The sequence below is a fragment of the Bos indicus x Bos taurus genome, chromosome 23 (assembly GCF_003369695.1).
Source record: "Bos indicus x Bos taurus breed Angus x Brahman F1 hybrid chromosome 23, Bos_hybrid_MaternalHap_v2.0, whole genome shotgun sequence".
Lineage (NCBI taxonomy): Eukaryota > Metazoa > Chordata > Mammalia > Artiodactyla > Bovidae > Bos > Bos indicus x Bos taurus.
Genome location: NC_040098.1, coordinates 18,825,575 through 18,852,542, shown reverse-complemented (window position 1 = coordinate 18,852,542; position 26,968 = coordinate 18,825,575). Strand labels below are relative to the sequence as shown.

At 55.6% G+C, this 26,968-nt stretch overlaps 2 protein-coding genes across 5 annotated transcripts; one reads left to right on the top strand and one right to left on the bottom strand.

Moving 5' to 3' along the window:
• Positions 1–969: 969 nt before the first annotated feature.
• TCTE1 (t-complex-associated-testis-expressed 1) lies at positions 970–17,978 on the top strand. 3 transcript variants are annotated; one of them, XM_027524433.1, is made up of 5 exons: positions 971–1,054; positions 9,911–10,286; positions 11,864–12,432; positions 14,431–14,880; positions 16,423–17,978. In XM_027524433.1, exons 2-5 carry the CDS (start codon positions 10,007–10,009, stop codon positions 16,630–16,632), a joined length of 1,509 nt encoding a protein of 502 aa, XP_027380234.1. In that variant the 5' UTR covers positions 971–1,054; positions 9,911–10,006; the 3' UTR covers positions 16,633–17,978. The 3 variants fall into 3 exon arrangements, with proteins under 3 accessions (XP_027380236.1, XP_027380234.1, XP_027380235.1); XM_027524434.1 differs by lacking the exon at positions 971–1,054 and adding an exon at positions 1,114–2,394; XM_027524435.1 differs by lacking the exon at positions 16,423–17,978 and having other exon boundaries at positions 970–1,054; positions 14,431–15,302.
• Positions 17,298–24,497, bottom strand: TMEM151B (transmembrane protein 151B). 2 transcript variants are annotated; one of them, XM_027524432.1, is made up of 4 exons: positions 24,225–24,287; positions 22,784–23,349; positions 21,680–22,120; positions 17,298–21,267 (listed from the first exon to the last, which is right to left on the bottom strand). In XM_027524432.1, the coding sequence occupies exons 2-4, from the start codon at positions 22,865–22,867 to the stop codon at positions 20,131–20,133; spliced, it is 1,662 nt and encodes a 553-aa protein (XP_027380233.1). In that variant the 5' UTR covers positions 22,868–23,349; positions 24,225–24,287; the 3' UTR covers positions 17,298–20,130. The 2 variants fall into 2 exon arrangements, with proteins under 2 accessions (XP_027380233.1, XP_027380232.1); XM_027524431.1 differs by lacking the exon at positions 22,784–23,349 and having other exon boundaries at positions 24,225–24,497.
• Between the last annotated feature and the right edge of the window lie 2,471 nt (positions 24,498–26,968).

Below are 26,968 nucleotides of genomic sequence, written 5' to 3'. Positions count from 1 at the left end.
AGTTGGTAAATCACTGATGAGGGCTTGAAAGGGGCCTGGAGCCCCTGGCCTCTGGCTGCTTGCAGTCCTGAGAGGTCACAACTGTGGATCTTAGCAACTGTAGCAGGGGCCACTGTTCAGTACACTGACTGAAAGCCTGTATCTTAACACATAGTCGCCACAGTGAGGATACTGGGGGCGGTGGGGGGGGGGGGCGGGGGGGCGGGGGGGGGGGTTTGGTGAGTTAACTGAGCTTCTAAGGTGGCAACTTATCCAGGATAACCCAGCTAGTAATCATCAGAACTAAAATTTAAGTTCTGCCTCCAGTGAAACTTCAACCACCCTTGGTTGCTCTTCCCCTCTTGAAGGATGATTTCCTTTTCTGTGAAAGCTGGTCGTTTCACAGAAGCTGGTCATTCCTGGTGTCGAGCTTAGGGCTGTGGAGGGAGCACTGTGGAGGCCTGGGGTCTTCCTGCCCGGTGCCACTCAGCCTTGCTGACAGCCTGGAGAAAGGCCGAGGGTGGCTCCAAAGGGATGCTGCAGCCAGTGGTCAGCCGAAGGCCTCAGGAGAGTTCTAAGAACTGCACATGCCCTTCCATCGTCCTCTTCCGGAAGGGAATGGCCACTGGCGCTTTTCCTGGACCGTCTTCACACTCGTCATCCCCACCTCCATTTCCACACAAAAGGCCCGGAGAAGGAAGAGCCCCTTAGTAGTCCAGGAGCCCTGCCCCATCCGCAGCTCCCCGCCTTTCCCCGCAGAAACCCACTGCTCCTAAACATGTCCACAGGACGCACAAACCATGTCCCGCGGTCAGAGTTCCCACTGCCCGCTCTGGGCCCCACACAGTGCCTTAGATGGGGACACGTATTTGCATCGATCCTGGGCCAAGGTGTGCGGCGACAACCGAAGTCCGGGAGCCCTGCCCTCGCACAGCAACGAGCAAAGTAATCCAGCTTGCCGGAGAACGCATGCGCACCCGCCCTTGAGGGCCCGCCCCCTAGCGACGCACGGCGTCCCTAACAACCGGCGTTCGTGGGGACCTGCGGGAAGGCGAGCGCTCAGGTCTCGGGAACGGTGAGGCAACCTCTGGAGAAAGAACACCCGGCTCCGGTCTCCCCTAGCGGGCTGAGCTCTCTCTGCCCCCACTCCCCCGACAGGGCACGGGAGCACGCCCCAGAGTCCGCCCACCCGGCCGAAATCTGCAGGTGGCCTTGGCTCCCGTGAGAAGGAAGGGCCGGCCTGTACCTATGGGAGGCCCCCACCCCATATGAAGTTGGCCGTGCCTCCTTCCTCCCTACAGCCACTGCAAACCGTCTCTGCGAGTCAGGGAAGGGTCACCCGAGATGGAGAAGGGGAAAGTGGAGTGAGAGTTGGTCATGGGGAAGAGCAGTCCCTAGTTCCAGGGCCCCAGCCTTCCTGGAAAGACAGATCTCTATTCCCAGCTCCTGGGGCTGCAGTCCTTCCCGCAGGTCTAGACGCTTCTACACCTCCCTCCCTCCCATGACATGGCTGGTTATCCTTGGTCACCAAGGAGAAGGAGGGCCCCTTCACTTCAGGCGGGTTGAGGGAGGGACTTGCTGGCATTTGGAGCTGAGCTTCCCCGGTCGGGTGTCTGAATCAAAGGTAGGGATGAGGGTGGAGTTCTTTTTTAAGGCAACAGACCTAAGTGGGCAGTTGGGAGGAAAGCCTAGCCCAGGGGTGTGATAAGTGTGCAGACTGTCTCACCAGCAAAAGACCAGGGGTGCTGGGCCAGAGCTCTGTCAGGGAAGCTTTTTTGCCCCTCTTTTGTGATTCCACAAACTCTGAATTCCCAAATGGAAATGACTTGGCCTGAGGTGGAGTCTGACACAGTAGGCAGGATAGGGATTGGGGAAATGTAGACAAAAGCCAGGGCCCTGAGGAGCAGCTGACTGAGAAAGCAGGAAGCACCATCAGAGAAGCTGGGGGATACGGGATGTCAAAGCCCAGCCCCGGACAAGGGATGTCCAAGGCCACAGAGGTCCTCACAGAACCTAAGGAAGGCCTGGCACTTCTGTTCAGTTCAGAGGAAGAGAGGGGAGGACCAGGGATGTAGTGAGCAGAAAAAGGAGAGGACTTCCCCCTCCCCTAGCATCTTCAACTTTCCCATTTGGGCAGGCAGGTGGAGCCTCTGCCCAAAGCGTTTGGATTTAACTAGGCACTTGAGAAAAATGGAGGAGGTCGGAGACGTTTCTGAGAGGAGGGAAGGTGCAGGAGACTCGAGCACTGAACCCTAGGTCTGGAAGGAACATGGAGGGCCCAACGGGGCAGGAGAGCACAGCTCTGCGGTATCTCTTGGATCCTCTTGGGGCCTCAAAAGCTGAAGTGATCATCAGTTCTGCAGAAGGACCCTGAGACTGCAAGGGACAGGGAGTGAGGGAGCCTGGACTGTTCAGGTCAGCACCGATGAGGGTGACCCCAGGCTCCCACTGGAGAGAGTGGGAAGCCCACTGGAAAAGTGCTATGACAACTGAGTCTGGGCAATTTAGGAAGCAATCCCAAGTGATTTGTCTCTGCTTTTGTGCAGGGAAGTGAGGAACAGCTTTGGACAGACATGGGTTCAGAGTTTAGCTTCTCCATTTACTATGTGATGCTTAGCAAGTTACTTAAGTTCTCTAAGCCTCTGTTTTTCTGTTTGTGAAATGAGGATAATGGTGTTATAATAACAATATTTGTCAATAATAAGTCTGAAGATTTCATAGGTTTATATAGGTACAGCATCTAACATCTTTGTCATGATATCTAACACTTGCCTTGAGTGTTGACTCTGGGCCCAACACTATACAGAATGTCTCACACGTGTTTCCTGGTGGTTCGGACAGCAAAGAATCTGCCTCCAATGCAGGAGATGCAGGAGACATAGGTTCAGTCCTTAGGTCGGGAATATCCCTGGACAAGGGCACGGCAACCCACTCCAGTATTCTTGCCAGGGGAATTGCATGGACAGAGGAGCCTGGTGGGCTGTCATCCATGGGCTCACCAAGAACCAGTCAGGACTGAGTGACTGACACTTTCACTTCAGGGCTTCCCAGGTGGCACGAATGGTACAGAACCTGACTGCCAGTGCAGAAGACACAAGAGATGCAGGTTCAATCCTCGGGAAGATCCCTGGAAGAGGAAATGGCAACCCACTCCAGTATTCTTGCCTGGAGGATTCCATGGACCGAAGAGCTTGGCGGGGCTACAGTACATGGGGTTGCAAAGAGTCAGGCATGACTGAAGCGACTTAGCACGCAAGCATGCACACACATTAGCTCCTTTAATCCTCTGGATAATCTTATGAAGTAGGAACCCCAGTTACTATCCCATATTACAGATAAAGAGATGGAGGCTTAATGGGGTTGCATGACTTGCCAGATTCTCCCAGATGTTGGGGACAGAGTGGAGATTGGACCTCAGGCGGTGTAACTCCTGAATCCTGAGCTAGCTGTTAGTTATGCTGCCTCCTCCTGTGCACACACTACTGAGGGCCTGCTGGGCTGCTGCATGTGTGCATGCTCAGTCAAGTCCAACTCTTTGCGACCCCATGCACTGTAGCCCACCAGGCTCCTCTGTCCGTGGAATTCTCAAGGCAACAATACTAGAATGGGTTACCATGCCCTTCTCCAGGGGATCTTCCTGACCCAGGGATCTACCCTGTGTCTTCTACATTGGCATGTAGATTCTTTACCACTGAGCCACTTGGCCTAGAATACAATAAATCAGAGCTATGTATAGACAAGGAGGTGGTTCACAGAACACTTGTCCACCATCAAAAATGAGGACAACCCTGCCCAAACTAGGACATCTCGTCCCTTTCTATTGCCTGTGTTTGGGCATGTAGAGAGCAGACCCTAACACTTAACCCTGTGAGTTAAGAACTGAATGTTATTTCAGGACCTGGATGCTGGTCCTGAGGACACAGCTGGGACCAGGGGAGGGGGAGGAGGAGTCACCTTTCCTCAGGGGTTGTGGCAGGGTTGATGTTGGCGACATAGCGTGTGAGGCCTTGTAGGTCCAGGAGATGAAGGGTCACTGGTTGCCCCCACTTGCCCCATCTGAGGGCAGGGTGTGCCCTTCGAGGGGGCACACCTGATGATGGCACAAGAGGCACTCACTCGGGAATTCCCTGGCAGTCCACTGGTTAGAACTCAACCCTTTCACAGCTGTGGCCTGGCTTCAACCCCTTGGTTCCCTCAGTCAGGAAGCTAAGATCCCGTAAGCCATGCTGTGCAACGACAAAATAAAATTAAATAGCAGTGCAGGGTTCACATAGAGATGTATACACACATGTACGGCCTGTTAAGATTTCGTTTCGTTAGGGAGGAAATGCATTTTACTATAACAGGTGTGTCTTTCGTCAGGGGCCTGAAATTCCCATCGTGGGGTGCCACTGACCTAGTCGCTCTTCCAGCCTGGGGAGACCCTCCCCGACACATCCTGTCTGCAGTGAAGACAGGACGCCTGCTTCCCTGGGAACAAGAACAGGCTTTTTTCTTTTCTAGTGGAAGATGGAAAAGTGACTGGGAGAGCAGGGCGTTGTGGTTAGGGCAGCCAAGCTCCTGATCCGGCCCCAGCCCTCCTATATATCCAGGGGCCAGTTATTTCCCGGTCTGGTCTTCAGTTTCTTCATCCATAAAATGGGGTTGAGAAGCCTGCCCCGACTCCAGTGTAGAATAAGACTCTAACAAGAGAAACGCTCTGAATGACGCTTGTAACTTTTTTTTTTTTTAATATTTATTTGGCTGCATCCAGTCTTAGTCGCGCTCATGGGCTTAGCTGCTCCGCAGCATGTGGGATCCTAGTTCCCTGACCAGGGATCGAACCCATATGCCCTGCATTGCAGGACATATTCTTAACCACTGGATCAACAGGAAAGTCCCAGAAACTTGTAACTTTTAAGTGCTGAGCTGCTGTACGTTGATGATGCTGTCAGCAAAGAGACGGGAGGTGGAGTTGGAGGCTCGGGTGGTCAGGAGAGGAACAGGCCACCAGAGGTAGACATCAGGAACAGCCAGGCAGCTTCTGGCCATCCTGTTGAACTAGTTCATCTACTGATCTGGGATTGTTCCCATAATTTCATTCACAAAACAGTAAGCCTACCCACATAGTGAGGACCTTTTGGTCATAAAGGGGCAGAAACCCAATTCTTAGCTTCAGCAAGAGAGACTTGCTGGAAGGCCATCAAGTCAGGTCTCAGAACTGAAGGAGGCCGTCAGAGGGCCTTCAGCGATGAGGACTGGGGACGGGAGGTGCCTGGTGCCCTCTGTCCACCTCCCTCTCCTGCTGGTCTCCGCCAGGCAGCACTTCCTCCTGCTGCCGCAGACCGGCCTTTTCCGTGTGAAGGGAAACAGCTTCCAGCAGCAGGGGATCTGTATCCTTCAAGGACGTGTGTCCTTCTGTCTACCTCCACTTGGACAAATCCCAGGGAGGACTCTGATTGGCTGATATCAGGTGCACCCCTGAACCAATACAGGGCACTCCTATTGGCCAGAATCTGTGATCAGAGGGAGGTGGGGCAGCCCAGAACGGCAGCTGCCTCCCTGGCAGACCTGATACCGGGTTAGGGATTAGAGAGAAAAAAACAAGTAAAAGAGGACTTCCCTGGTGGTCCAGTGGCTAAGACTTCATGCTCCCAATGCAGGGTTCCATCCCTAGCTGGGGAACTAAGATCCCACATGCCGCATAGCACAGTCCAAAAAAAATAGAAATAGTCCTCACACCTGGAGGAGCCCACAGTCCAGTGTGGGTGTGAGGAGAGGGTTGTTAGTCCACTGAAGCGACACAGGTACTAAGGATCTGACAAAGAGAAGGGGGAGATAAGAAAAGCCAAAGACTCCAGAGGGGAAATGGTGTTTGAGTTCAGGCTCAAAATACCAGTGCTGGTCTGCTTCCCCGGGCAGAGACTGCAGGAAAGGCCTTCCAGGCAGAAAGTGGCTTGAGCAAAGGCTGGGTGGCGCAGATTAGTCTGCCGTATTCAAGATGCAGAGAGGGGTTTATTTCAAACAGAGCATCCGGCCATGGAGGGCCTTCTGCACTGAGTTGAGGAGCCAGGGGCTTACCCAGAGCCCTGCCAGGACAGCTGTGAGAAGGCTGGGTGCTGGTACACACCCAGGTGCGGGGCAGCTGCAGCTACAAGGACAATGGACAATGAGGCCCTGAGCTGAGGCCACAGCAGGAAGGGAGAGGAGGGACCGCAGGGGAGGGAGTCAGAACTGAGGGGAAACTGCAGTGACCAGGTTGGGGGGCTGGTACTGAGGGAGAGAGGTGAGTCCCCAGCTTCCAGGTTCACACACCTGGGTAGCTCCTGGTGCCTCTGGCCAAGGTAAGCAGCCAGGAGGAGGAGAGCCTTGGCGGAGGCACTGAGTGCTCTTGGCGGGCAGACTGAGGCTGCAGGCGCCTCGAGGTGGCCAGTGGCCATGAGTCTGGAGCTCAGAGGGGATGGGGGAGCTGCAGCCCAGCAAGAGGACGAACAGGGCAGGCAAGGCTCAACCCTGAGGGGTGGGCAGAGTCAGAGGAGCCTGTGTTGGAAGCCTCTGGAGAATGTCCGAGAGGCCGGGGGAAGAGTTGAGAGAGCGGCAGCCCAGTGGTGGTTGAGAAGAACAGGTTTGGGTGTGTGACTTGATGCCATCTTTGTAACATTAGTAACTGGCAGGCAAAGAGTTCATCGTGCTCATTATCCTTCGAAACATACTCTGCTTTATATTTGATTGATTCTTTTAGGTATGTATATATATAAAAAAAAAATTTGGAACTAAAAGCCTTTTTAGAAGAATCCTCTATCTGGTAACAAATTGCTTGCCAAAAATATTTCTGTGATGTTGAGTTTTTTTAAAAAAATCAAGACACGATAAGTGAAAACTACCAATCTGACCTTATTATGAGGTTAACATTATCAACATTTGCCTTTAACATGACATCAGACCTCGGGGTATGGAGGTCTCTGTGAATGTTGCGGGACCGTAGGGATTCTTGTTTATATCAGCCAAGCACATGGAGCACGTGCAGGGCCACCGTGTCCCTCCTTCTGAGGCGATGGCTCAGGGACTTGGACCAAGCCCCAGGCAGGTCGTGCAGCGTCCTACCAGAGAAGGCTCCGGGCTCCAAACAGCGGCCAGGCAGTTAGGACCAGACCTGAGGAGCCAGGTCCTAAGACAGTGAGGCATTAGATGGTGAGAACAGGCCATCCTGTTCCTGGGAGCACCCTGCTAGGCCCCAGGAAGGGTCTCCCAACATATGGCTTCCCGGGGAGCAGAAGGGACCACTGAACAGGATGGTGAAGCCAGGCAGTTCTGTGAGAGAGGCCTGGAGAGCCACGCTAGGTTCTGCTCCCACAGGCATGGCCCAAAGGCTGTCCTGGGTTGCGTCTGGGACCAAGGGGAATCCCGGAATGTGTTAGACCAAAACTGTGGAGGGAGCCCCAGGCGTCCAGACGCGGAGCTGGTGGGAACAGGGCTGGCCTGTTGTCCTCCTCCTCTGGCCCAGTCTGCCAGCCCTCCACCCCACCCCCTCCTGTCCAGACCTGAACACCACCACCACCTTGCCCTCACGTGTCCCCTGGATGAAGGGAAGCACCTCACTCAAAGACACCATCTCAGGTTAGTACCCAGAAGCAGGTCTCTAGGGCTTTACCTCCCCAGCCCAAACTGCTGTCCCTCAGAATGCCTCCGTCCACACACCCACTCCAGTACTTCTGCCAAATAGTTTTAAAAATGTTTATTTATTTGTTCAGAACACAGTGCCTTCATTGCCTCCTGCAGGCTCTTGTGTTGCGGCACACGGACTCCGTTTTTTTGTGGTTTCGTGGGCTTAGTTGCTCCAGAGCACATGGGATCTTAGTTCCCCAACCAGGGATCAAACCTGTGTCCCCTGCATTGCAAGGCGGATTCTTAACCACTGGAACACCAGGGAAGTCCCACTCCTATCAAATATTATGAATATGATTCAAGTATTATCTCAGGGGAATCTCCACGAAGCCTGCAGAGGAAGATATTACTGTGCCCTTTGATGGATAAGGAAACTGGCACTCAGACCGAGTAACTTGGCCAAGGTCACACAGCAAGTGCCTGGCAGAGCCAGAAATGCCAAGTCATCTGGGGCCTCCAAGCAGCATCCCCTCCCAGCCACACCCTCGGAGGGACCATGAGTCAAAAAGCGCCAGCTGCTTGTCCCACAATGCATGGACCCAATCTGTTTGTCAATTTGCATTTTATTTGCATAAGTGTGTCACCAAAATACATAGATATCTTCCTTATACTGCCCCCTCCTGTCTCTCTCTCTCTCTCTCCCCCCCTCCCTTCCTTCCTCTCTCTCTCTCTCTCACACACACACACACATTCACACAGCCAGGCTCTTCCTCCTTGAGATGCCTGGAGGACTGGGGAGCACCATCTGGTCCCCTCCATCTGCCAAGGACACCTTTGCTAGTTCACAGTGTTCCTGCCCACCGGCCACTACCCAGTGCATGGAGTCGGGGAGCAAACCCAGAGCGGGAGCTCCGTGCTGGGCTGAGCAGACCCAATTCTTCCGAGGTCCTGGGGAGGGGACACTGCAGCATGGGTGCAGGAATGGACAAACGGGGTGACGGCATGCCCGGATATATCCTCTGTCCTCAGCCTCAGATTTAGCTGCCTTGTAGCCTCCCACACTTTCCCGCTGCTGCTGTCTGGAATGCCCGGAGCCTGGGAGAAATAGGAAGACTGGGATGGGGAGATTGAGGGAGGGGCAAGCTAAAGCCCACTGAGGGAAGAGGAGAAGGTGCTGATGCCCTGGGCAGGGTATGGGTCTGGTTTCCCTAGCCTTCCCTTCTGGCCTGCACTGCCCAAAACAGTAGTCACTAGCCATCAGATTTTGAAGGTTTAAATACATATACCTAATAATTATATATATATATATTAATTTTTATATTGATTACATGTTTAAATATTTTGGACATATTGGGTTAAACATAAAGTTAATTTCACTTGTTTTCTCTTTCCTTTCTTAGTGTCTATAGGAGAAGTTTTTAAATAGTCTGTGTGGCTTGCATTTGGGCAGCCATTCTATTTCTATTTCTATACTTCAATTGGCGAGTACTGTTCTTCATCCCCTCCTCCTGGTTAGGCAGTTGTTTTTCTGTAAAATGCTTAGTGGCAGGGAGCTGTTTTGAACTAAACGTTTATCATACCTCAGCCTTTTGGCTGAACTTGATAGACTGAGTTGTTGTTGTTGTATTTATGTACCAATTTTTGGCTGTATGGGGTCTTTGTTTCTGTACGGGGTCTTGGGGGCTTTCTCTAGGTGTGGAGAGTGGGCACACGGGCTTAGCTGCCCTGTGGAATGTGGGATCTTCCCCAACCAAGGATAGAACCCATATCCCCTGCACTGGCAGGCAGATTCTTAACCAGAGGACCACCAAGGAAGTCCCAATAGACTTTTAATCCACCTTTGTTATATATAAGCTGTGTAACTTTAGGCAACTCAGTTCACCTCTCTGAGCTTCAGTTTCACATCAGAAAAAAATTAGTCCATCAGCGCCTATCTCAAAAAGGCTTCTGTGAGAATCAAATGAGCTGATATACATAAAAAACTAAAAAAAGGGACAGCATACAGCAATTGCTTGTAATTACTGCGTAGCTATTATTGTCTGAAATGTGGTTCTGCTGCTTGCTACAGCTTCGTGTGTCACAGAAAGCTATGCCTCTTCGGATGCATTATTTTAGTCACTCTTCCCAATCATCTTATTGGTAACTGCTATCCTCATTTCACAGGGGAAGCATCTGAAACTCAAAAAGCTTCAATAACCGGCCCAAGGCCACCCAGCTGGTGGGGTGTGTACCTGGACCTGCTCTAGTCCAGAGACTGGCCCTTCAGAACCACCCTGTGCTATGTCTGTTGGTAAATGCCCACCGAAACCCTCCAAAATAACAACCCTTCCTGCTCCTCTTTCTCCAGGTTCCTGCCAGCACCCAGGATCTGCCTGTCTGAGAAGCTCCCCGTCACGAGGCCATCACCAAGGGGCCACCTGTCCCTGTGTTGCCAACCCCCAGCATGCAGGATACCCAGACAACAGAGTCACCGTCAATCCCCAGCCGGTCCTCAACCTCCACCCAGGACCGGTCTTCCACTGTGGGCCAAACTTTGAGCTCAGCCCCACAGCCCTCAAAGCCCACCCCGATTATCCCACCCCTGGCTAAGTCCACAGGCCCAGGTTCTGGGTCTGGGGTCCGGCGGATGCGCAGGATCATCGCTGAGGATGCTGAGTGGTCGCTGGCCATCGTGCCCCTCCTCACAGAGCTCTGCATTCAGCACATTGTCAAGAACTTCCAGAGTGAGTCTGTCCCCTCCTTGCTTGGGAGCAAGAAGGCCAGGAGTGGGGCAGGGTGGGAGGGGACTGCCTTGAGGCCAGGCCTCAGAGCTGGGTCTGGGGGCAGCCCCTGCCTTCTCCTACAATGTCCTCTTGTCTTGTTCAGTCCCTTGGTCATGTCCGAATCTTTGCAAACCCGTGGACTGCAGCACGCCAGGTTTCCCTGTCTTCACCATCTCCCAGAGCTTGCTCAAACTCACGTCCATAGAGTTGGTGATGCCATCCAACCATCTCACCCTCTGTCATCCCCTTCTCCTGCCTTCAATCTTTGCCAGCATCAGGGTCTTTTCTAATGAGTCAGCTCTTTGCATCAGGTGGCCAATGTATTGGAGCTTCAGCTTCAGCATCAGTCCTTCCAGTGAATGTTCAGGACTGATTTTCTTTAGGAAAATGTCCTCATCCCCACTCACCTCCTCCCTTCTGCCTACCCTGAGGCCAAGTCAGTTTCTCCAGCCATCCCCCCTCCCAGGCCCCACCAGACCCCTCCCCCATCCCGCTCTGTGCCCTCTACATCTAGGCCCTCTCCTTCCTTTTCCCACTCTCTCCAGCAAAGCCTGGCCCAAACCACATCTACCTCCTCCACTAGAAAGCCCTCCCTGGTTGACCATCCTCCACTCTCTCTTCTATGGACGTGTATAGATCCTTGGTTTGTCCAGTACTTTAGTTTCTGTTAATGTTCATCCTTTTCAAAGATGAGTCGGCAACCTCTCCTACCAGAGGGGGAGCTCTCTGAGGACAGGGCCATCGTGTTGTCTACGGTACCTGTCACCACCAGGCCTACAATATATTCATTAGACCTGTTTACAGTCTGCCTCCACTAGTAAGATGGAGCGCCTCCCTCGGTTTTGTTCACTCTTGTATCTTCAGCACTTAGGGTGGAAGGATAGTATGCGGTACGTAGTGTGTGCATGTATGCTCAGTCACTTCAGTCGTGTTTGACTCCTTGTGACCCTATGGACTGTCGCACTCCAGGCTCCTCTGTCCGTGGGATTCTCCAGGCAAGAATGCTGGAGTGGGTTGCCACGCCCTCCTCCAAGAAATCTTCCTGACCCGGGAATCAAACTCATGTCTCTGCCTCTTTTATGTCTCCTGCATTGGCAGGCAGGTTCTTTATCACTAGCACCAACTAGGAAGCCTGTGGTACATAGTAGGTGCTCAAAAAAAAAAAAGCTTTTGTTTTGAAATGAATGAATCAAATCACATTGGGAGCCTCTGAAATCAGGAGTTACCTCCTCTGCTAGATTAAGAAAAAACTGAGGGCTGGACCTGGGATTCTGTCTCAGACAGAGAGCTCCCTGAGACCAGATGCTAAGATGTCCACCTTCAACCAGGACCACCCCAGATTAAGGATGGTGTGTCCCTCCTCAGATCGGGCCTCCCTGGGAATGAAGGCTATCTCTTCTCACAGACTGGGGCTCCCTGAAGGCAGAGGAGGGTCTTCCTCTTTCCTGGGTGCCCCCAGACAGACAGGCTGAACCCAGGGCACCACAGTGCAGTGTCCCCAACACTGTGCCTCCATTTGCCTATTCTTGCTCCCAAAGACAACCCCATCCTGAAGCAGCTGCTCCCAGAGCATCAGAAGAAGGTCCTGAACCACCTGTCTCCTGACCTGCCGCTGGCTGTGACCGCCAACCTGATCGATGATGAGAGTTACTGGCGCCGCTGCTGCACGCAGCGGTGGCCCGTGTGCCACGTGGACAATCACGGCGGTAGCTGGAAGCGCATGTTCTTTGAGCTGCACCTGGAGAACCTGCTGAAACACTTCATCCCGAACACCACCGACCCCGCCGTGATCCTCAACCTGCTGCCGCTCTGCAGGAACTACGTGCGCGCCATCCGGGTGGATCAGTTCCTTCCGCCCGTGCAGCTCCCGGCCCCGCCCCGCGGCGGGGATCAATCCGATTCCGGCAGCGAAGGGGAGATGGAGGAACCAGCCATGGACCACTACCAACTGGACAACCTGGTGGCTGGCCTGAGCCATCTGGAGGAGCTGGACCTGGTATACGGTGTGAAGGACTGTGGCATGAACTTCGAGTGGAACCTCTTCCTCTTCACCTACCGCGATTGCCACTCCCTGGCGGCCACCGTCAAGGCCTGCCACACCCTCAAGGTACCACCTACCCCCAGCCTCCCCCTACCTCCCATTCTCAGCATCTTTCTGAGTCCCTCTCCCCTTCCCCTCCTCCTCCATCACCGCCTTCTTGCTCCTATTTCCTTCTCGCTCGTTGTCCTTGGTGGCCCTGAACCAAGCTGGGTTCTGGGAATGCAGAAACGCAGAAGGTTCTGCCGGGCCCATTCACCAGCTATTAATCCAACAGGCGACTGCACCCGGGGCCCTGTCCTAGGTGCTGAAGATTCCGCAGTGAGCACAATTAGACCATTTGTGCCCTCCAGCTGACAGTCTGGTGGGGATAAAAGGCACTAATCAGCAATCATATAAAAGTGAAATTGCAACTCAAATAGAGTTTACCAATAAAAATACGGGATGTCCAGTTAAATCTGAATTTCAGATACACAATGAATTTTTTATTTTTTAGGTTAAGTATGTCCCAAATATTCTGGTTGGAAGAAAGAGAGCATGCCAAGAATCAGAGGAGGAGGAAAAGGAGGACATGACATTGTATCATAGAGTCCAGGGAGGGAGGCGTTTCAAGAAGAGGGGTGAGCAGCAGTGGGGTGGGATGGAGCTGAGGACCGGATGTAGCAAACTTGGAGGTCACTGAGGGGAAGCTATGTCGGTGGAGTGCCAGGAGCAGAGTCCAGATCAGAGGCATTTGTGGAAAAAGTGAGAGGTGAGGAGACAGATCAGCTTTTTCAAGAACTTGGCTGTGAAAGGAGAGAAAGGTAGAGCAGTAACAATGAGGGGTTTGGGTTTCCTTAAGAAGAAACTTGCATGTGTTTAAAACCAATGTATAAAAACAAAACCAAATGGATCCTAATCAAATGCATAAGCTTTTGCACAGCAAAGGAAACCATAAAACAAAGAAACAACATTCAGACTGGGAAAAATATTTGCAAACAATGCAACAGACAAGGCTTAGTTTCCATAACATACAAGCGGCTCATACAACTCAATAACAACAACAAAACAGCCCAATCCAAAAATGTCCAGAAGACCTACACATTTCTCCAAAGATGGCCAACAGGCACTTGAAAAGATGCTCAACTTAGCTAATTGTTAGAGCAATGCAAATCAAAACTAGAGTGGGGTATCACCTCACAAAAGTCTAGGAGGGTGCAGCGAAGGGCTGACTCATCCAACAGACCTGGATTCAAAACCTGCCTCCACGGCTTAATCACCGTGTGACTCTGGGCAAATGAGGTTTCCACTCAAAGCCTCCATTTTCTCCTGTAAAATGCAGAGGACTTGTTCTATCTCACTAGGATGCCAAGGGTTAGAGATCATGGCTATGGAATGTTGCAGCAGCATGCCCAGCACGTAGTCATTACTCAATAAGTGGTAGTTTTTTCCCTACCAGTCGCCACCAAATCTGCACCACTATCATGCTGGGTAGACCTGCCCTGCCCAAAAGCCAGCCAGGTGGTCGAATCCTTTATCCCTTACTGCTCCACCTCTCTCCCCCTTCCCAGCCAAGTTCTTCTCTCTCTCTTTTTACTATTTATTTATTTGGGTGGGTCCCATATGCAACATGGGCTTCCCTGATGACTCAAGCAGTAAAGAATCCTGCAATGCAGGAGACGCAGGAGATGTGGGTTCGATCCCTGGGTCGGGGGCATCCCCTGGAGGAGGGCATGGCAACCCACTCCAGTATTCTTGCCGGGAGAATCCCGCAGACAGAGAAGCCTGGTGGAGTACAAGTCATAGGGTCACAAAGAGTTGGACACGACTGAAGGGACTGAGCACACACGCACAGCTGCAGCATGTGGGGTCTTCTATCTTTATTGCAGCATGTGGGATCCACCTCCCATACCAGGGATCTAATCTGAGCCCCCTGCACTGGGAGCTCAGAACCCCAGGCACCGGACAGCCAGGGAAGACTTCCCCCTAGCCAGGTTCTTGAAAGAGCAGAACCTCAGGAGTTCCTGGGGCTCCCTCCTCTACCTGGGGGAGGTATGTAGGCAGGCACGTTCTTCCTGCTGCCCACAGATCTTCAGGCTGACCCGAAGCAAGGTGGATGACGACAAGGCACGCATCCTAATCCGCAGCCTCCTGGACCACCCGGCCCTGGAGGAGCTGGACCTGTCGCACAACCTCATCGGGGACCGGGGCGCGCGCGCTGCCGCCAAGCTGCTGAGCCACAGCCGTCTGCGCGTGCTCAATCTCGCCAACAACCAGGTGCGTGCGCCCGGCGCCCATTCTCTGGCTCACGCCCTGGGGCACAACAGCAACCTCATCTCCCTCAACCTGCGCCTCAACTGCATCGAGGATGAGGGCGGCCAGGCGCTCGCCCACGCCCTGCATACCAACAAGTGTCTCACCACGCTGCACCTCGGGGGCAACGAGCTGTCCGAGCCCACCGCGACCCTCCTATCCCAAGTGCTCACCATCAACACCACACTCACCAGCATCAACCTGTCCTGCAACCACATCGGGCTGGTGAGCTATGGCTTCTGGGGCACGCAGGGCCAAGGGGAAGCCCTGGGGGCTTGGGCGGAGGGCTTGGAATCTGACTGCTGCCGGTGCTTACCGGGAAATTGCTAGGACCACAGGCTTTACCCAGTTCTCACCCCAGCTCTGCCATTTAGCACTTGGTTAAAGTTACTTAACCTTTGGGACCTCCATTTCCCCATCTGTAAAACGCAAATAGTAATAGCATCTACCTCTAAGTGTGGTTAATGGAAGGATTAAACGAGTTATAACTGTAAAGCAGTTAACCATTGCAGATACTGGCTAGGTCCTCAGTATTTACTAGTTGTTGCTACTACTCGGGATTCTGTACTATGCTAGGCACCCAGTATCCGTTAGTTTTTCTTTAGCCCTCAACTTATCTAGTAAAATAGCCCCCGCTTTATAGATGGAAAATAGTCTCAGAGAGGTTAGTGAGTTGCCCAAGAGCATCCAGTCAGGTTGAAAGCCTGGGTCCTTCCCAACAGACAGTGTCTTTCAAATCTTGACCAAGTCTCAGAGTAAGAAATGCAATTTGCATGAGCACCTAGTGAACACATACATCGATATAACGTAATTGAAATTTAACTTGCACTGCTTGTGATATATGCTGATGTTTTCTTGTATAATGTCTGCTATTTTTAAAAAAGATGCTTCGGTGACCTGTTGAGTTGACTTTGCAACATACGGTTTTGTCACAACCATAGAAAACCAGCATTCTGCCTCCCAACAGGAAATTTTTCTTACTGGGCGAGGGCCACCCAACCCAGAAGGGGCTGAAACTGTGAGGCCTAGAGAAGAGGGCCCTCCATGCACTCCAGCTAGGGCCCTGCACCCTTTACCAAGCCTCCCCAGAGGACAGTCGGGCTCACAGACACTGACTCCAGAGAGAATGCTCTTGGCTACAAGTAACAGAAAGCTTGAATGGGAAATGGCTTAAACAAGAGGAATGTTCACTGTGTCCCATAATCAGAAGCCCGGGAGAAGGGGGTTCTGGGGTTGGTGGGTTCCTTGGCTCAGTGCTTCTGAGCCACCTCTGCTCTGCCTACCCAGCCCCATGACCCTGTTGTCTCTTGTGTGACTCTCATGGGCCCAAGACGGCGGCTGTACTTCCCACAGGGCTACTCTCAGAGGCAGAAAAAAAGGAGACCACTCCTCTCTTTCCTTCTCTTTTACGAGAAAAAGCTTTCCAGATGCCACTCCCTCCAAACTTCTTCCTTATATCTCACGAGCCAGATGTGTCTCCCGTGCTCGTGGCTGAACCAGAAGAATGGAGTCATTGTCACTGCCGCAGCACCACGCTTTTCAAACCACTGGGGCTGAAAAGTCAATGTAGTGAATTGCAAGCACCATTTTTCTCAGAGAATAAGATGGAACAGGATAGAAAACGCTACACAAAGTAGGAATTGTGTTGTGAAGTTGTTCCCGTCATGTCTGTGTATCAGGATGTGTACGTGTGCACACATCCACCCATGTGTGTGTGGTCCTGAGTCATGGTGGAAAGTGACCCTTTCCCTTGTATTCCTGACCCAGGATGGCGGGAAGCAGCTCCTGGAAGGCATGTCAGACAACAAGACCCTCCTGGAGTTTGATTTGCGCCTGTCAGACATCGCTCAGGAGAGCGAGTACCTCATCGGCCAGGCCCTCTGTGCCAACCGCGAAGCAGCCCGCCAGCGGGCCCTGAATCCCAGCCACTTCATGTCCCCAGTCACTGTCAAGGGCCCTGAGAACCCTGCGGGATAAGACGGGAACAGGGCTGGGGCAGTGGCCAGACCTGGGTCACTGCCCCAGCCCCACCCCTCATTTCATGCCCCTGCCATGCCTGCTCTTGAGGGTCACCCCGGTCCCGAGGGCGGGAGAGGGGAGACCAAGACTATCCTTGGGGTGAGCGATTGAGGTTCTGCAGGGATCTGTGAGGAGAGGAAGGAGCCTGGGATAGAGGTAGAAAGTGGGACTTAGCCCTGGTACCTAGGGAGAGGATATGAACGGACTCACTGAAATGACTGACTACTTCCAAGAATACAGAAAGCCGACCCTTCGAGACTGTGAGGCCCAGACTCTCCTCCAGGGGCTGCCCATCTCCCCAATCACCCTCCTCCCCACCATTGTTCTCTACCGAACAGATCCTTGACCTCTTGACCTTCAAACACACACTGTCTCCTCCACCCCAGGATTCAGCAGAGCTCTGCCTGGCTCTTCCACCCTCACCCTGCAGATGCCACCTCCCTCTTCCTTGACTCTGCTTAAGTCTTCCAGTTCTGCAGGTCACGCCACCCCTAGTCCACCCCACCCCCAACCTGGGCAGGAGGAAACAAAGGTGACGGGAGGGGCTCAGACCTATCAGCCTCCTCAAAGAGCTGCTCACAGAACTGGGAGATGGTGAGAGAGGTGTGACCCTGGGAGGGAGGTCAGTGAGTCATCCGCAACTTTATTATCCACCAGATTGATTTATACAATCTTTGCGCTTGGAAATCCACGACAGAAAGGCCACAGTGTGATGCACCCAGTTGACAGAGACCTGTCTTCTCCCCAGCCAGGCCCAGCCCACCCCACAAGCCCTTGTCCCAGGACACATGAAACCCTCCAGGCACCCTCCACGAGTCCCCATCACTATGACCGCCCGCCCTGGAGCCACACCCACAGGAATCACATCTCCCCATGAGGCCATGAGAGGATCTCCTGACGGATTCAGGCTGAGCCCCAGGGCCCATCCTCTGCAGACCGAACCCCCAGCCCCGTTTCCAAAGGGTGGGTCACAGGCTGCAACCACAGCCTAGGAGCGCTTTCCAGGGACTCCTTCCAACAAGCAGGCACGGAGCAGAGCACCAAAGCGGGCTTGGGAGTGACCGCACGTGTGTACCTGTCTGGGCACCTTCAAGTCTGTCTGTGCCTGACACCCTCTGACAGTTCCAGAGTGCAAACTTACAGGTGTGAGGGTGTGTGTGAGTGTGTGAGTGTACATAGCCACAGCTGCTAGCAGAGGTTCTAATTAGAGAAACAAGAACATTCAGTGTAAAGTTTAATTTTAGAGATTAATTTTTCTGGTTTTCGTTTTCCCTGGCAATCAATAAAGCTACCAAGAAAATAGACCAAAGACTTGGTTTCTCTCTAAGTCTGTGCGTATGTGGGAGGTGTGAGGCTGTCAGTGTGAGAAGACCTAGGCAGAAATGGTCAATACAGGCAAATATAATCACAGCCCCTCCCCTCTCCCTTCCTCCCAGCTCAGGCTCTGTCTCAGGCATCTGCCTGAGGCAGGGAGCTGAGTTCCTCCCTTCCCCAGAGCCATGAGGTGGCCAGGATGCCCCAGACAAGGGTGTGACATCCGGGTGCCAGCTGGCCAAGAACTGGGTGCCAAGGCCACAGCTCGCCACCTGTACCTCGCAGACATCCATTCAAAGGAAAGAGGGGCGCTCCAACCCCTAGGCCCCTGAAGAGCACAGTGCTGGCAGGTAGGTGGGCACTGCTGCCCAGGGAAACCTAGTGGGCAGCTGTCCCCTCCTGCCCAAGCCTCCCCTTCTCCGGCCTCCTCCCCTTCTCACTCAGCCATCTCCACCTGAAAGTTAAGCTCAACCCCAATGCGCCACAGGCCATGGTGTCCCCACAATCTGTGCTCCCACCAACTCCCCAGGGAAGGGGAGCAGGGGAGCCAGAGGAGATGTTGCATAGGTGGAGGCCATGCCCCGGGCGGTGCGGGCCTGGCCAGGCTGGAGGAAGAGGGGAGAGGAGTGGCTCTGATGGCTCAGATGAAGTGAGAAGCATCAGGGGCGAGCCTCAAGACCAAGGGTTATCCTCTCTGGCTGCAAATGTGAGCTCACTCCCTGGGCACTAAGTCAGCTGGGAAAACGTTAGCCAGGGGAGCTGGGGGGGCAGGGGTTTTGTACACAGACATGCACACAGAAGCACATCAGGGTAGGAGTGGTGGGGGACAGCACATGGGGCCAGCGCCCTGGGGTGGTGACAGCATGCCCCTTTGAGGACCCTGGGACACACAGCAGGGCTTCAGCTCACGGGCTAGGGGAGGACAGAGGGATCGGGCAAGATTTAGAGAATGCCTGCCTCTGACCCCGCCACTGGAACGGAGCTTCCAGCTGGGCTCGAGACAAGGTCCTCAGCCCCTCAGAGCCTCAGCTTGCGGACGACCACTATCCACTCCTCCCCACCAACACGGGGGAGCCAAGGGGCAGTCCCCACGGACACCCCCACCTTTGAGGGTCTTTTCATGACCCTCTCCTCTTTGACTCCCACTTGCTTCCTGAGTTCTCTGTTGTCACCCAGGCCTGTTCCTAGTCTCCCCGCTGAGTCGTACGCCTTGGTCAGCTTGAAGGAATGCCACCCGAAGGAGGTGCCCTCCCAGAACCTAGGCAAGGAAGCTGAAGTTTAAAGGACTGAGGTGCACTGCCCTCCACAGTTTGCCTTCCCCCTCACCCTGGCAACAGCTCTTCAGAGCCAGGGAGCAGGCTGGGGAAGGAGAGCTGTGGTGAGTACGGTCCCCCCAGGACCCAACCTCCCGGGGGCCCAGGGAGATAAACAACAGCGGTGAGAGTGGCTAAAGGAAATCCCGATCTTCGGATCTTGTCGGGGCCAGTGCCAAGAAGAGGAGAGCAACATCTCCAGGGCTTTGAGATGGAGTACCATGGCTGACACCTGGGCCCGGCCTCAGACCCACCGAATTCATTAGCTTGGCTGAAAGCCAGCCCTGCTGTTCTCCGAACCGCTGCCCCCTTGGTAGAGAGAGGCGCCGGCAGGATCAGGCTGCAGCGAGGAAAGAAAGCCGGGCGGCCCTTCCCCCCTGGCCTCCAAACCTCCCCAGCTGCACAGCGAGGGCCTCTCCCTGGAGACGGAGCCCAAGGCGGGTCCCAGGGCGCAGTCGCCACGTAACAGTCATTGGATCCATTGAAAGGCGGGACAGGGAATCTCCAATGTGCGAGTGTGTGTGTCGCAAAGGGAGGTGACCCCCTAGGAACTCAGGGGCGGGCAGGCCTGGAAGAGACGGCTCTGCCGGGGTGGGATTGTCTCCCCTGCCCCCAGCTGTCTCTTTATGTACAGGAAGGTGGGGGGGGGGTGGTATCGGATCGGCCCCATCTGAGTCTGGCCCACGCCCCCTCACCTCCCACCTCCCCACCCCCACCGTTCCCAGCACGGCCTCGGCCACACTCATGACTCCCCCTGCTCCACCCGCGGGACGCGCCGTCCGGCAAGGGGCAGGGAAGGAGACCGTCGGGCCGGTCCCGGGACCCGGGGTCACAGTGAAGTCTCTACGCAGGAGCCGTGGCGGTGCAGCGGCCGGTGGCTGTGGCCCAGACACCCCTCCTGACGGTGCACAATGAGCACCGGGAAGTAGAGGGCGTCGTGGTAGGGCGGCGGCGGCCCGGCCTCCTCCTCGTCGTCGTCCTCCTCGTCGTCCCCCATGCTGGCCTGGCTGGACAGTCGCGTCTGCTCGGTAGGGCAGCTCGCCTCGTTGACGCTCCCGCTCCGGCTGCGCCACAGGCAGCTGCGCCGGGAACCGTAGAGGCGGCCGAGAGAGAAACGGCTGCCCCCGCAGCCCGCCCCAACTCCTCCGGGCCCCGGGGCGGCCCGCGGGCTAGCGCAGATGCTCAGGGCGCTGCGCGAGAAGATGGACGAGCTACTGACGGCGCGCTGGCAGTGCTCGCAGCTGCGCCGGTACGGGGCCAGGCCCGCCGCTCCCGGTCCACCCACCCCGCCGTAGCGGCAGGTGGGGGCGTAGCCCCCGGCCGCGCCCCCAGCGCAGCGCGCGCCCAGCCCCGCCAGGTCCATGAGCACCGCCTCCGAGTAGCTGGGCACCAGCTGCTGGTTGGAGCGGATGTGCCACTCGAGCTCCGTGCTGTCCACCGTGTTGACCCGCGGCAGGCGGTGCGTGAGCGGCGGCAGCAGCTCGTCGCTGGGACTGAGGCCGCCGCCGGCGCTGCCACTCGCCGAACCCGGGCCCTCCAGGCCAAAGAGCTTTTCTACATGGTAGTGCGCGTAGGCCGTGCGGTACTCGGCCAGCACGCGCAGCGGCCACGACAGCGTGAGCAGCGCCGCGGCCCAGAAGGCGGACGAGCAGGCGTACCAGGGCGGCCTGGCCGGGTCGGGGAAGGCCACCATGAACTCGCGGAAGTCCACGTTCTTGAGATGCATGCCCTCGCGCGCCTCCATGTAGTCGTCCAGGCCCTCGTTCTCGGCGAAGAAGCGCGCGCGCTGGCACAGGTACGCGTTCTCGGCCTCCACGCTGGCGAAACTGAAGCACTTGGTGAAGCGCAGTCGTGTGGCCGGCGCGCCCTCCAGCCCCACCAGCGCCTTGGACACATCGCGGACGCCACAGCGCGCGTAGTCGAACTCAGCCTCGGCCACGTGCGTGTTCACGCGCTCATGGTAGACCTGCGGCGCCGGGGAAGGCGGCGGGAGTCGCTTCAGTCCGCTCACCCTCGTCCGCCCTCTGGCGGCTCTTGGCGCCTGATGGAACCCTCAGCCTGTCCTGGCTTAGCTCCCGGTTGGAGCCAGGTAGGATCTTATCTCCAGAGACAGACCCTGGAGTCAAGACTGCCGGGCTTCGAATCCCAGCTCCACCATATACTAGCTGTTTGACTTTGATATTGGTTAAGTACTTAGAGCAGAACCTGTCTGCTAATGTTTGCTGTTATTATTATGGTGGTGGTTATTGCTCTCCTGTGGCAGTGCCCACAAGAGCTCACTGCTGGCTGTGCTCTCCCTGGGGACAGTCGGGCAGGGTCCCAGCAACCACCCCCCTCCCATCTGGACCACCAGCCTGTGCTCCCCTTCAGCTCCTCACCTGGGTGGTGGTGTAGGCGTCTCCATTGCGGTATCGGGTGACTTGGCGCGTGCGGCGGACGTAGTGGTAGCTGATGGCCTTCCACCAGATACAGGGCGTGGCCTGCTGCATGCGGCCCACGCGCTCTCGCACGCTGCTCACGTCCACCCGGTGCTGCAGCTCGTGGCGGGCTTGGCAATGCCAGCACTCCACCAGGTAGACGGCATACAGCATGAGCAGGAAGGCCAGGGGGATGTAGACATAGCCGTTGGAGCAGGGGCTGTCGTGGTACATGAGGCTGTTGCCCTGGTAGGCGCTGCTGAAGGTGAGGCGGGTCACTGTGGTGACGTGGCACCAGGCCACCGCCCCCAGGCAGCCGTACATGAGCAGCGAGAGCAGCAGGCACTTCCAGTGGGACTCACGGCAGAGGGACTTGGTGAAAGAGGGCTGGATGGGACGCTGCTGCTCAGATGGGCAGGCAAAGGGCCGAGATGATTGGGGAGTGAGACGGAGTGGCAAGGACCCAGTACAGAGATGAATGCGGGAAGGGAGGGCCAGAGGCCAGCACCCGAAATGACAGGCAGAGACAGACAAGGATGTGGAGAGAAGAGTCAGACCAAGATGGGAGGCCAGGACCAGAGGTAAACACAGAAGTGACCCAGAGTGAGCCATGAGGACAGGAAAAAGGAACAGAATGCCAGTTTGGGGAAGTGCAGAGAGAGATACCCCAAGAGGCAGAGGGATCAGAGCCAGGGGTGGAGGGAGAAGGCCCAGGTAGCAAAGAAGACACAGATGAATAGGATGGCACCCAGAGGAATAGTCCAAAGACAGATAAAAAGATGACAGTGAAACAGGAGAAGGTGTGGGTAGGGAAGACAAGGAGGACAGACAGGCATCAGCGAAGGCAGGTCCCCAGCCCAGACCCCTTCCAGGTATTCTAGGAAAGGAGGGAGGGGCCCACTGACATCCCCTTCCCACTTCATAGGTGGGGCCCTCCCTTCTTCCAGGAGGAGCCACTTCCTTGGACCCATCCACCTCCCTCATACCTCCCAAGAAACCCCAAGTGCTGTCTCCTTCCCCACACTCTGGACCCCAGGTCCCTAGCAAGTCTCCCTAACATCCTACCCCTGTTCTAAGATGGAAAGCAGTGGGTTTGTGTCCCTGAGCAGCAGGTGGTCCAGGAGGAAATATCCAGATGGGCAGAGGCATATGGCTGGGGAGAGGGGATGGGAGACAGGGGTGGGAGTGGGAGGCAAGGAAGAAGATATTTGCGGCCCAGCCCTTTGTCAAGAGAAAACAGTTCTCAGTACCCAGGCTTGTTAAAGCACTAAATCATGTTCTGCCCTGCGGTGGTCCTGGTGAGTTGTTTATGCGTCTGGCTCCTCCACTAGACAGGTGCTCCTGAAAGCAGGGCCTCATTCTCTTTGCATTCTGGGTGCTGGCACCCACAGCCACTCAAGGACAAGTATACTGAGTCAGATGTTTGGTGGCGGCCTGGGCTTTCCCTCTGCTCCCCCCACCGTCTAGCTTTAGGAACCCCCCACACACCCTCCTGCTGAGATCCTGACTTATTCTTTCCATTCCCCTGCCTGGACCTGGAGGCTCCCCAGGGGAAGGGAGAGAAGGTGGAGAGAGGAAAGGCACAATAACAGGCAGTTGGCCCTGGACTGGTGTGAAATCCAAGGAAAGATCTGGAAGTACAGATAGGTGGCTGGGTTAGGAAAGAGTACTCAGCACATGCAGACAAGATTAGGGTGCATGTGCCTTTGTGGGAGCCTCACCCCTGGGGAGTGCATATGTGCCCCTTTGCATGCCCACTTGAGTGTGTGCTTGTCCCAATGAGAGTGCGTGTGAAAGGGGCCCTCCCTGCAGTCCTGCCTGTGTGCTTCTGCCCTAGGGCAGTGTGCAGTGTGTGCACGAGCGTGCATGGGAGATTGGGGAGCCCCTGGTACTTTCCTTCATCGCTTTGTCTCCAGGTTTAGTATGCCCCCAACGAGGGGTAGGTATGCTTGGCACCAACACCTGGAAGGATTTCTGGGAGTCCCCTGGAGGGGGATGCTACATGGACGTTGGATGAGAGAGGCGCACATCCCCCACACAAACAGTCCCAGTGACCTCAGGGGGGATGACTTCTGCACACATTTGACCTTCTTAGGACCCCAGCTCAGGTAAAACCACCGTTTCCTCCGTGGACCTGGCAGGTACTCTCCTGCCTTCCGCAGCCCCTCCAAGTCACCCTTCCTGGCCTTCTAGAGAGCATCTCCCTCCTCGAGATAGGATCCCGGCTACCGTCCCCACCCCCACTCACCCGGGGTCCGCGAGGCTCCGCCCCTAGGCCCCTCCCCCTGCCCGGGACCCCCCGAGCCCCGCCCCCGGCGCGGCCCCTTCCCCGACACCGCGGACAGCTCCCGCCGCCGGGCGGGGGCAGCGGCGCGGGACTGGGGCTGCGGCTGCCGGCTCGGGGTGCGGGGCGCCGGGCGCGCTGCGGCGGAACCGGCGGGGGAAGGGGCGCCACGCCCGGGGAAGGGACGTCCGCGCCCGGGGAAGGGGCGCCACCGGCTCTCACCTCCTCTCGGGCGGGGCCCTCGTCCGTAGCCGCCGCCGCCGTGGGCTCCTCCGGGACCCCGGGGCCGCCACCGCCGCCGCCGCCACCGCCGCCGCTCTCTCCCGCGGCCGAGCCAGGGGGGGACATGGCGTAGAGGGGGCGCGTCGAGCTCAGGGCCTCCCGGGGGGCTGCCGGGGGCCGGGGGCATCCTGCGCCGGCCCTGGGGAGGGGGGCACAGGGGGCGGGGCCCTCGCTGCTCCCCACCCCCCGCCGGGGGGAGGGGGCCTGGAAAGGGCACCACGGGTAAGGGGCTTGGGGATGGGGATGGGGAGGCGGGCTGGGGGGCCGGGCTGGGGGGGGCCGGGGCCGGGGGCGGGTGTCACCTTGAGGCCCTCGCGGCGCCGCTCCGCCTCCCGCCCGCTCCCGCCGCCGCCTTTTGTCTGAGCGGAGCTGGAGCCAGCGCGCCCCCCCTCTTCCTCCCAGCACAGGAGCCCCGCCCCCGGCCCCCCAAACTCCGCCTTCCCCAAGCCTACCTAACAGCCACCCCAAAGGGGACAAGCAACAGGGGCTCCCGGCACCCCTTCTTCTCTCCCAGCCCCGCTCACTACCTGCACCCCCGCCATTCTTCTTCCGAGGAGGAGAAACTAAGCCCAAACTCCTCTCCGTCTATTCACGGAGGGGGCGCCAGCGGCCAACTAACATCCCTCCCCACCGTTGGGTCTCGCAAGTTCCCAGGGCTGAGGGTGGGGAGAGGAAATTGAGTTTGGGAACCCTAGGCAAGATCCTCATTCTCAGTTGGATGGTAAAGGGTTAAGGCAGGAGCCAGACTTCAGAGGCCGGACCCTGCTGAACAAGGTTGGGAAAGGCTGAAAAGGAACGGATCGGAGCTGGATGTGAGGAAGGACTAGCAGAGGGCAGAAAAGAGGATATTGAAACCAGCCTTCACTGAACTAGCTCTCTATCCTAGAAGAAAAGCCCCAGAGAAGCAATGAAGTGTGTACATTGCCCTAGACTGGAGATCAGGAAACCTGAGAAGAGGTTCTTAATCCTGTCTCTGTCATTAGCTGTGTGACCTTGGGCAAATGCCTTCCCCTCTCCGAGCCTTAGTTTCCCCATTTGTGCAGTGAGAAAGTTGACTGAACAATCTCTAAAGCTCTGACTTTGGGTGTAGGAGGCCAAGTCATAGGTCACAGGCCAGGCTGAGTGACTGCAGGTCGCCTGTCCCTTCATGTCATCCACCCACAGTGCTCTTTCCCACCCCAGTTAGGGGCAGAAAGAAAGCTGCCATTCATTCATTCCTGAATGCACCCATTCAATAAAAAAGTATTAAGAATCTACTGTGCCCTGTATAGAAAGGCAAAATACAATTTCCCATCTTCAAGGAGCACAAAGTCTAACGGGGAAGAAGGACATGGAAGCCTGTCATTATGAAAGAATAAGATGAAGGCTGTGCTTGATCCATCTGTGTGCACAGTCCTAAGGAAGGCTGTTGTGTGTCATATGCTACATTAGTCTTTGACATATAGTGACTTTCCCCATTTACCCACAAGGAACCAAGGCAGAGAGGAGGTGAGGGGCTTACTCAAGGTCACCTGCTGATACTCACAGAGTGGTCCTAGAATCCAGACCTTTCCCATTCAAAAGTCCATGGGGATATTCAGGGGTCGGAGGTCAGCTTGAGGCAAAGCCTGGATATCTGATCTTTGGGAATAGAGGACAAGCCCACTGCTCTGCCGACAGTCCTGCCCCTCATCTGGGGCAGAAGAGCCTCTGCCTTCACCCACACACCCACCCCTCTACTCTTGGTCCTGTCTCCACGTTGCTACTCTTCTCTTTCCAGGGAAGGTGAAGGGGGCTCTCAGTCTGCCTGTCACCTCAGTACTACCCAGCCTGTGTGATCCTCCCCAGGTCAGTGAGTCCATCCTCCCTGCCCAAACCAAGGGAGAGTATGATCCCAAAAGGCATGGTTCTCCTTCATCCCCATGGCAGAGGAGGAATCTCACTTGCTGGCTCATTTCAATATCTCTCTCCTACCCATAATTTTTGAGAAGTCCTGCCCACAACTAATTCTAACTCCTCTTCTGGTTTCAGTTCATTTCACCTAATTCAGTACTTACTGCAGATAGAGAGCAGAGGTCCTAATCCTGGCCTTTCCTAACCCAGATAGGATCTTCACACTCCCCATTTAGTTGTTCTAATCTTCCTCCTGTCCTCCAGCCCCACTGCCTTCCTGGCTCCACTTCAGGGGGCTTTGGAAGAGAGATAGCTCAACTTCTTTTGGCCAACCCCAGAGCTTTCAAGAGATAAAAGACCACCTCCCCTTTCTCCATACACATGCATTACCCCTCCTTGGAAGCCCAGAGAAAAAAGGGGGCTGTGGAAGGAGCCAGCTGACCAGCTGGTCACCATGGCAACTGGGCCTGTTTCCTGAAGATGAGTCTGGCTGGAGTGGGCAGAGATGGGGAGTGGGAGCGTGACAAAGGGAACCAGAAAACAAGAGAGAGAAGAGGACCTTGGAGAAGACTGGGTGGGACTGAGGGAATGAAGACAGGACCTGGATCATGCTGTGACTTGAGTCAAAGTCCCCAGGTCATCTTTCCAGATGACACTGCCATGATCCTTGTCCCCATTCCTAAATTGTACTGAGAAGGGCTTCCTATTGGAGTGCAGACTAGGTGCTGGAAGCAGTCAGTGACTCAATGCTGACCTCATGTGGCCAGAAAAGGGGCTGCCACATACGTGTTAGGATTTAGAGCCAGACACGG

Bases quoted from the DNA above. Each gene is read 5' to 3' on its own strand.
- TCTE1 (XM_027524433.1), top strand. From the start codon at position 10,007: ATGCAGGATACCCAGACAACAGAGTCACCGTCAATCCCCAGCCGGTCC. The intron at 12,433-14,430 runs GTACCACCTACC...TGCTGCCCACAG, and splicing joins AGGCCTGCCACACCCTCAAG to ATCTTCAGGCTGACCCGAAG. The intron at 14,881-16,422 runs GTGAGCTATGGC...TTCCTGACCCAG, and splicing joins CCTGCAACCACATCGGGCTG to GATGGCGGGAAGCAGCTCCT.
- TMEM151B (XM_027524431.1), bottom strand. From the start codon at position 24,350: ATGTCCCCCCCTGGCTCGGCCGCGGGAGAGAGCGGCGGCGGTGGCGGC. The intron at 22,121-24,224 runs GTGAGAGCCGGT...CCATCTGAGCAG, and splicing joins AGGGCCCCGCCCGAGAGGAG to CAGCGTCCCATCCAGCCCTC. The intron at 21,268-21,679 runs GTGAGGAGCTGA...CCGGCGCCGCAG, and splicing joins ACGCCTACACCACCACCCAG to GTCTACCATGAGCGCGTGAA.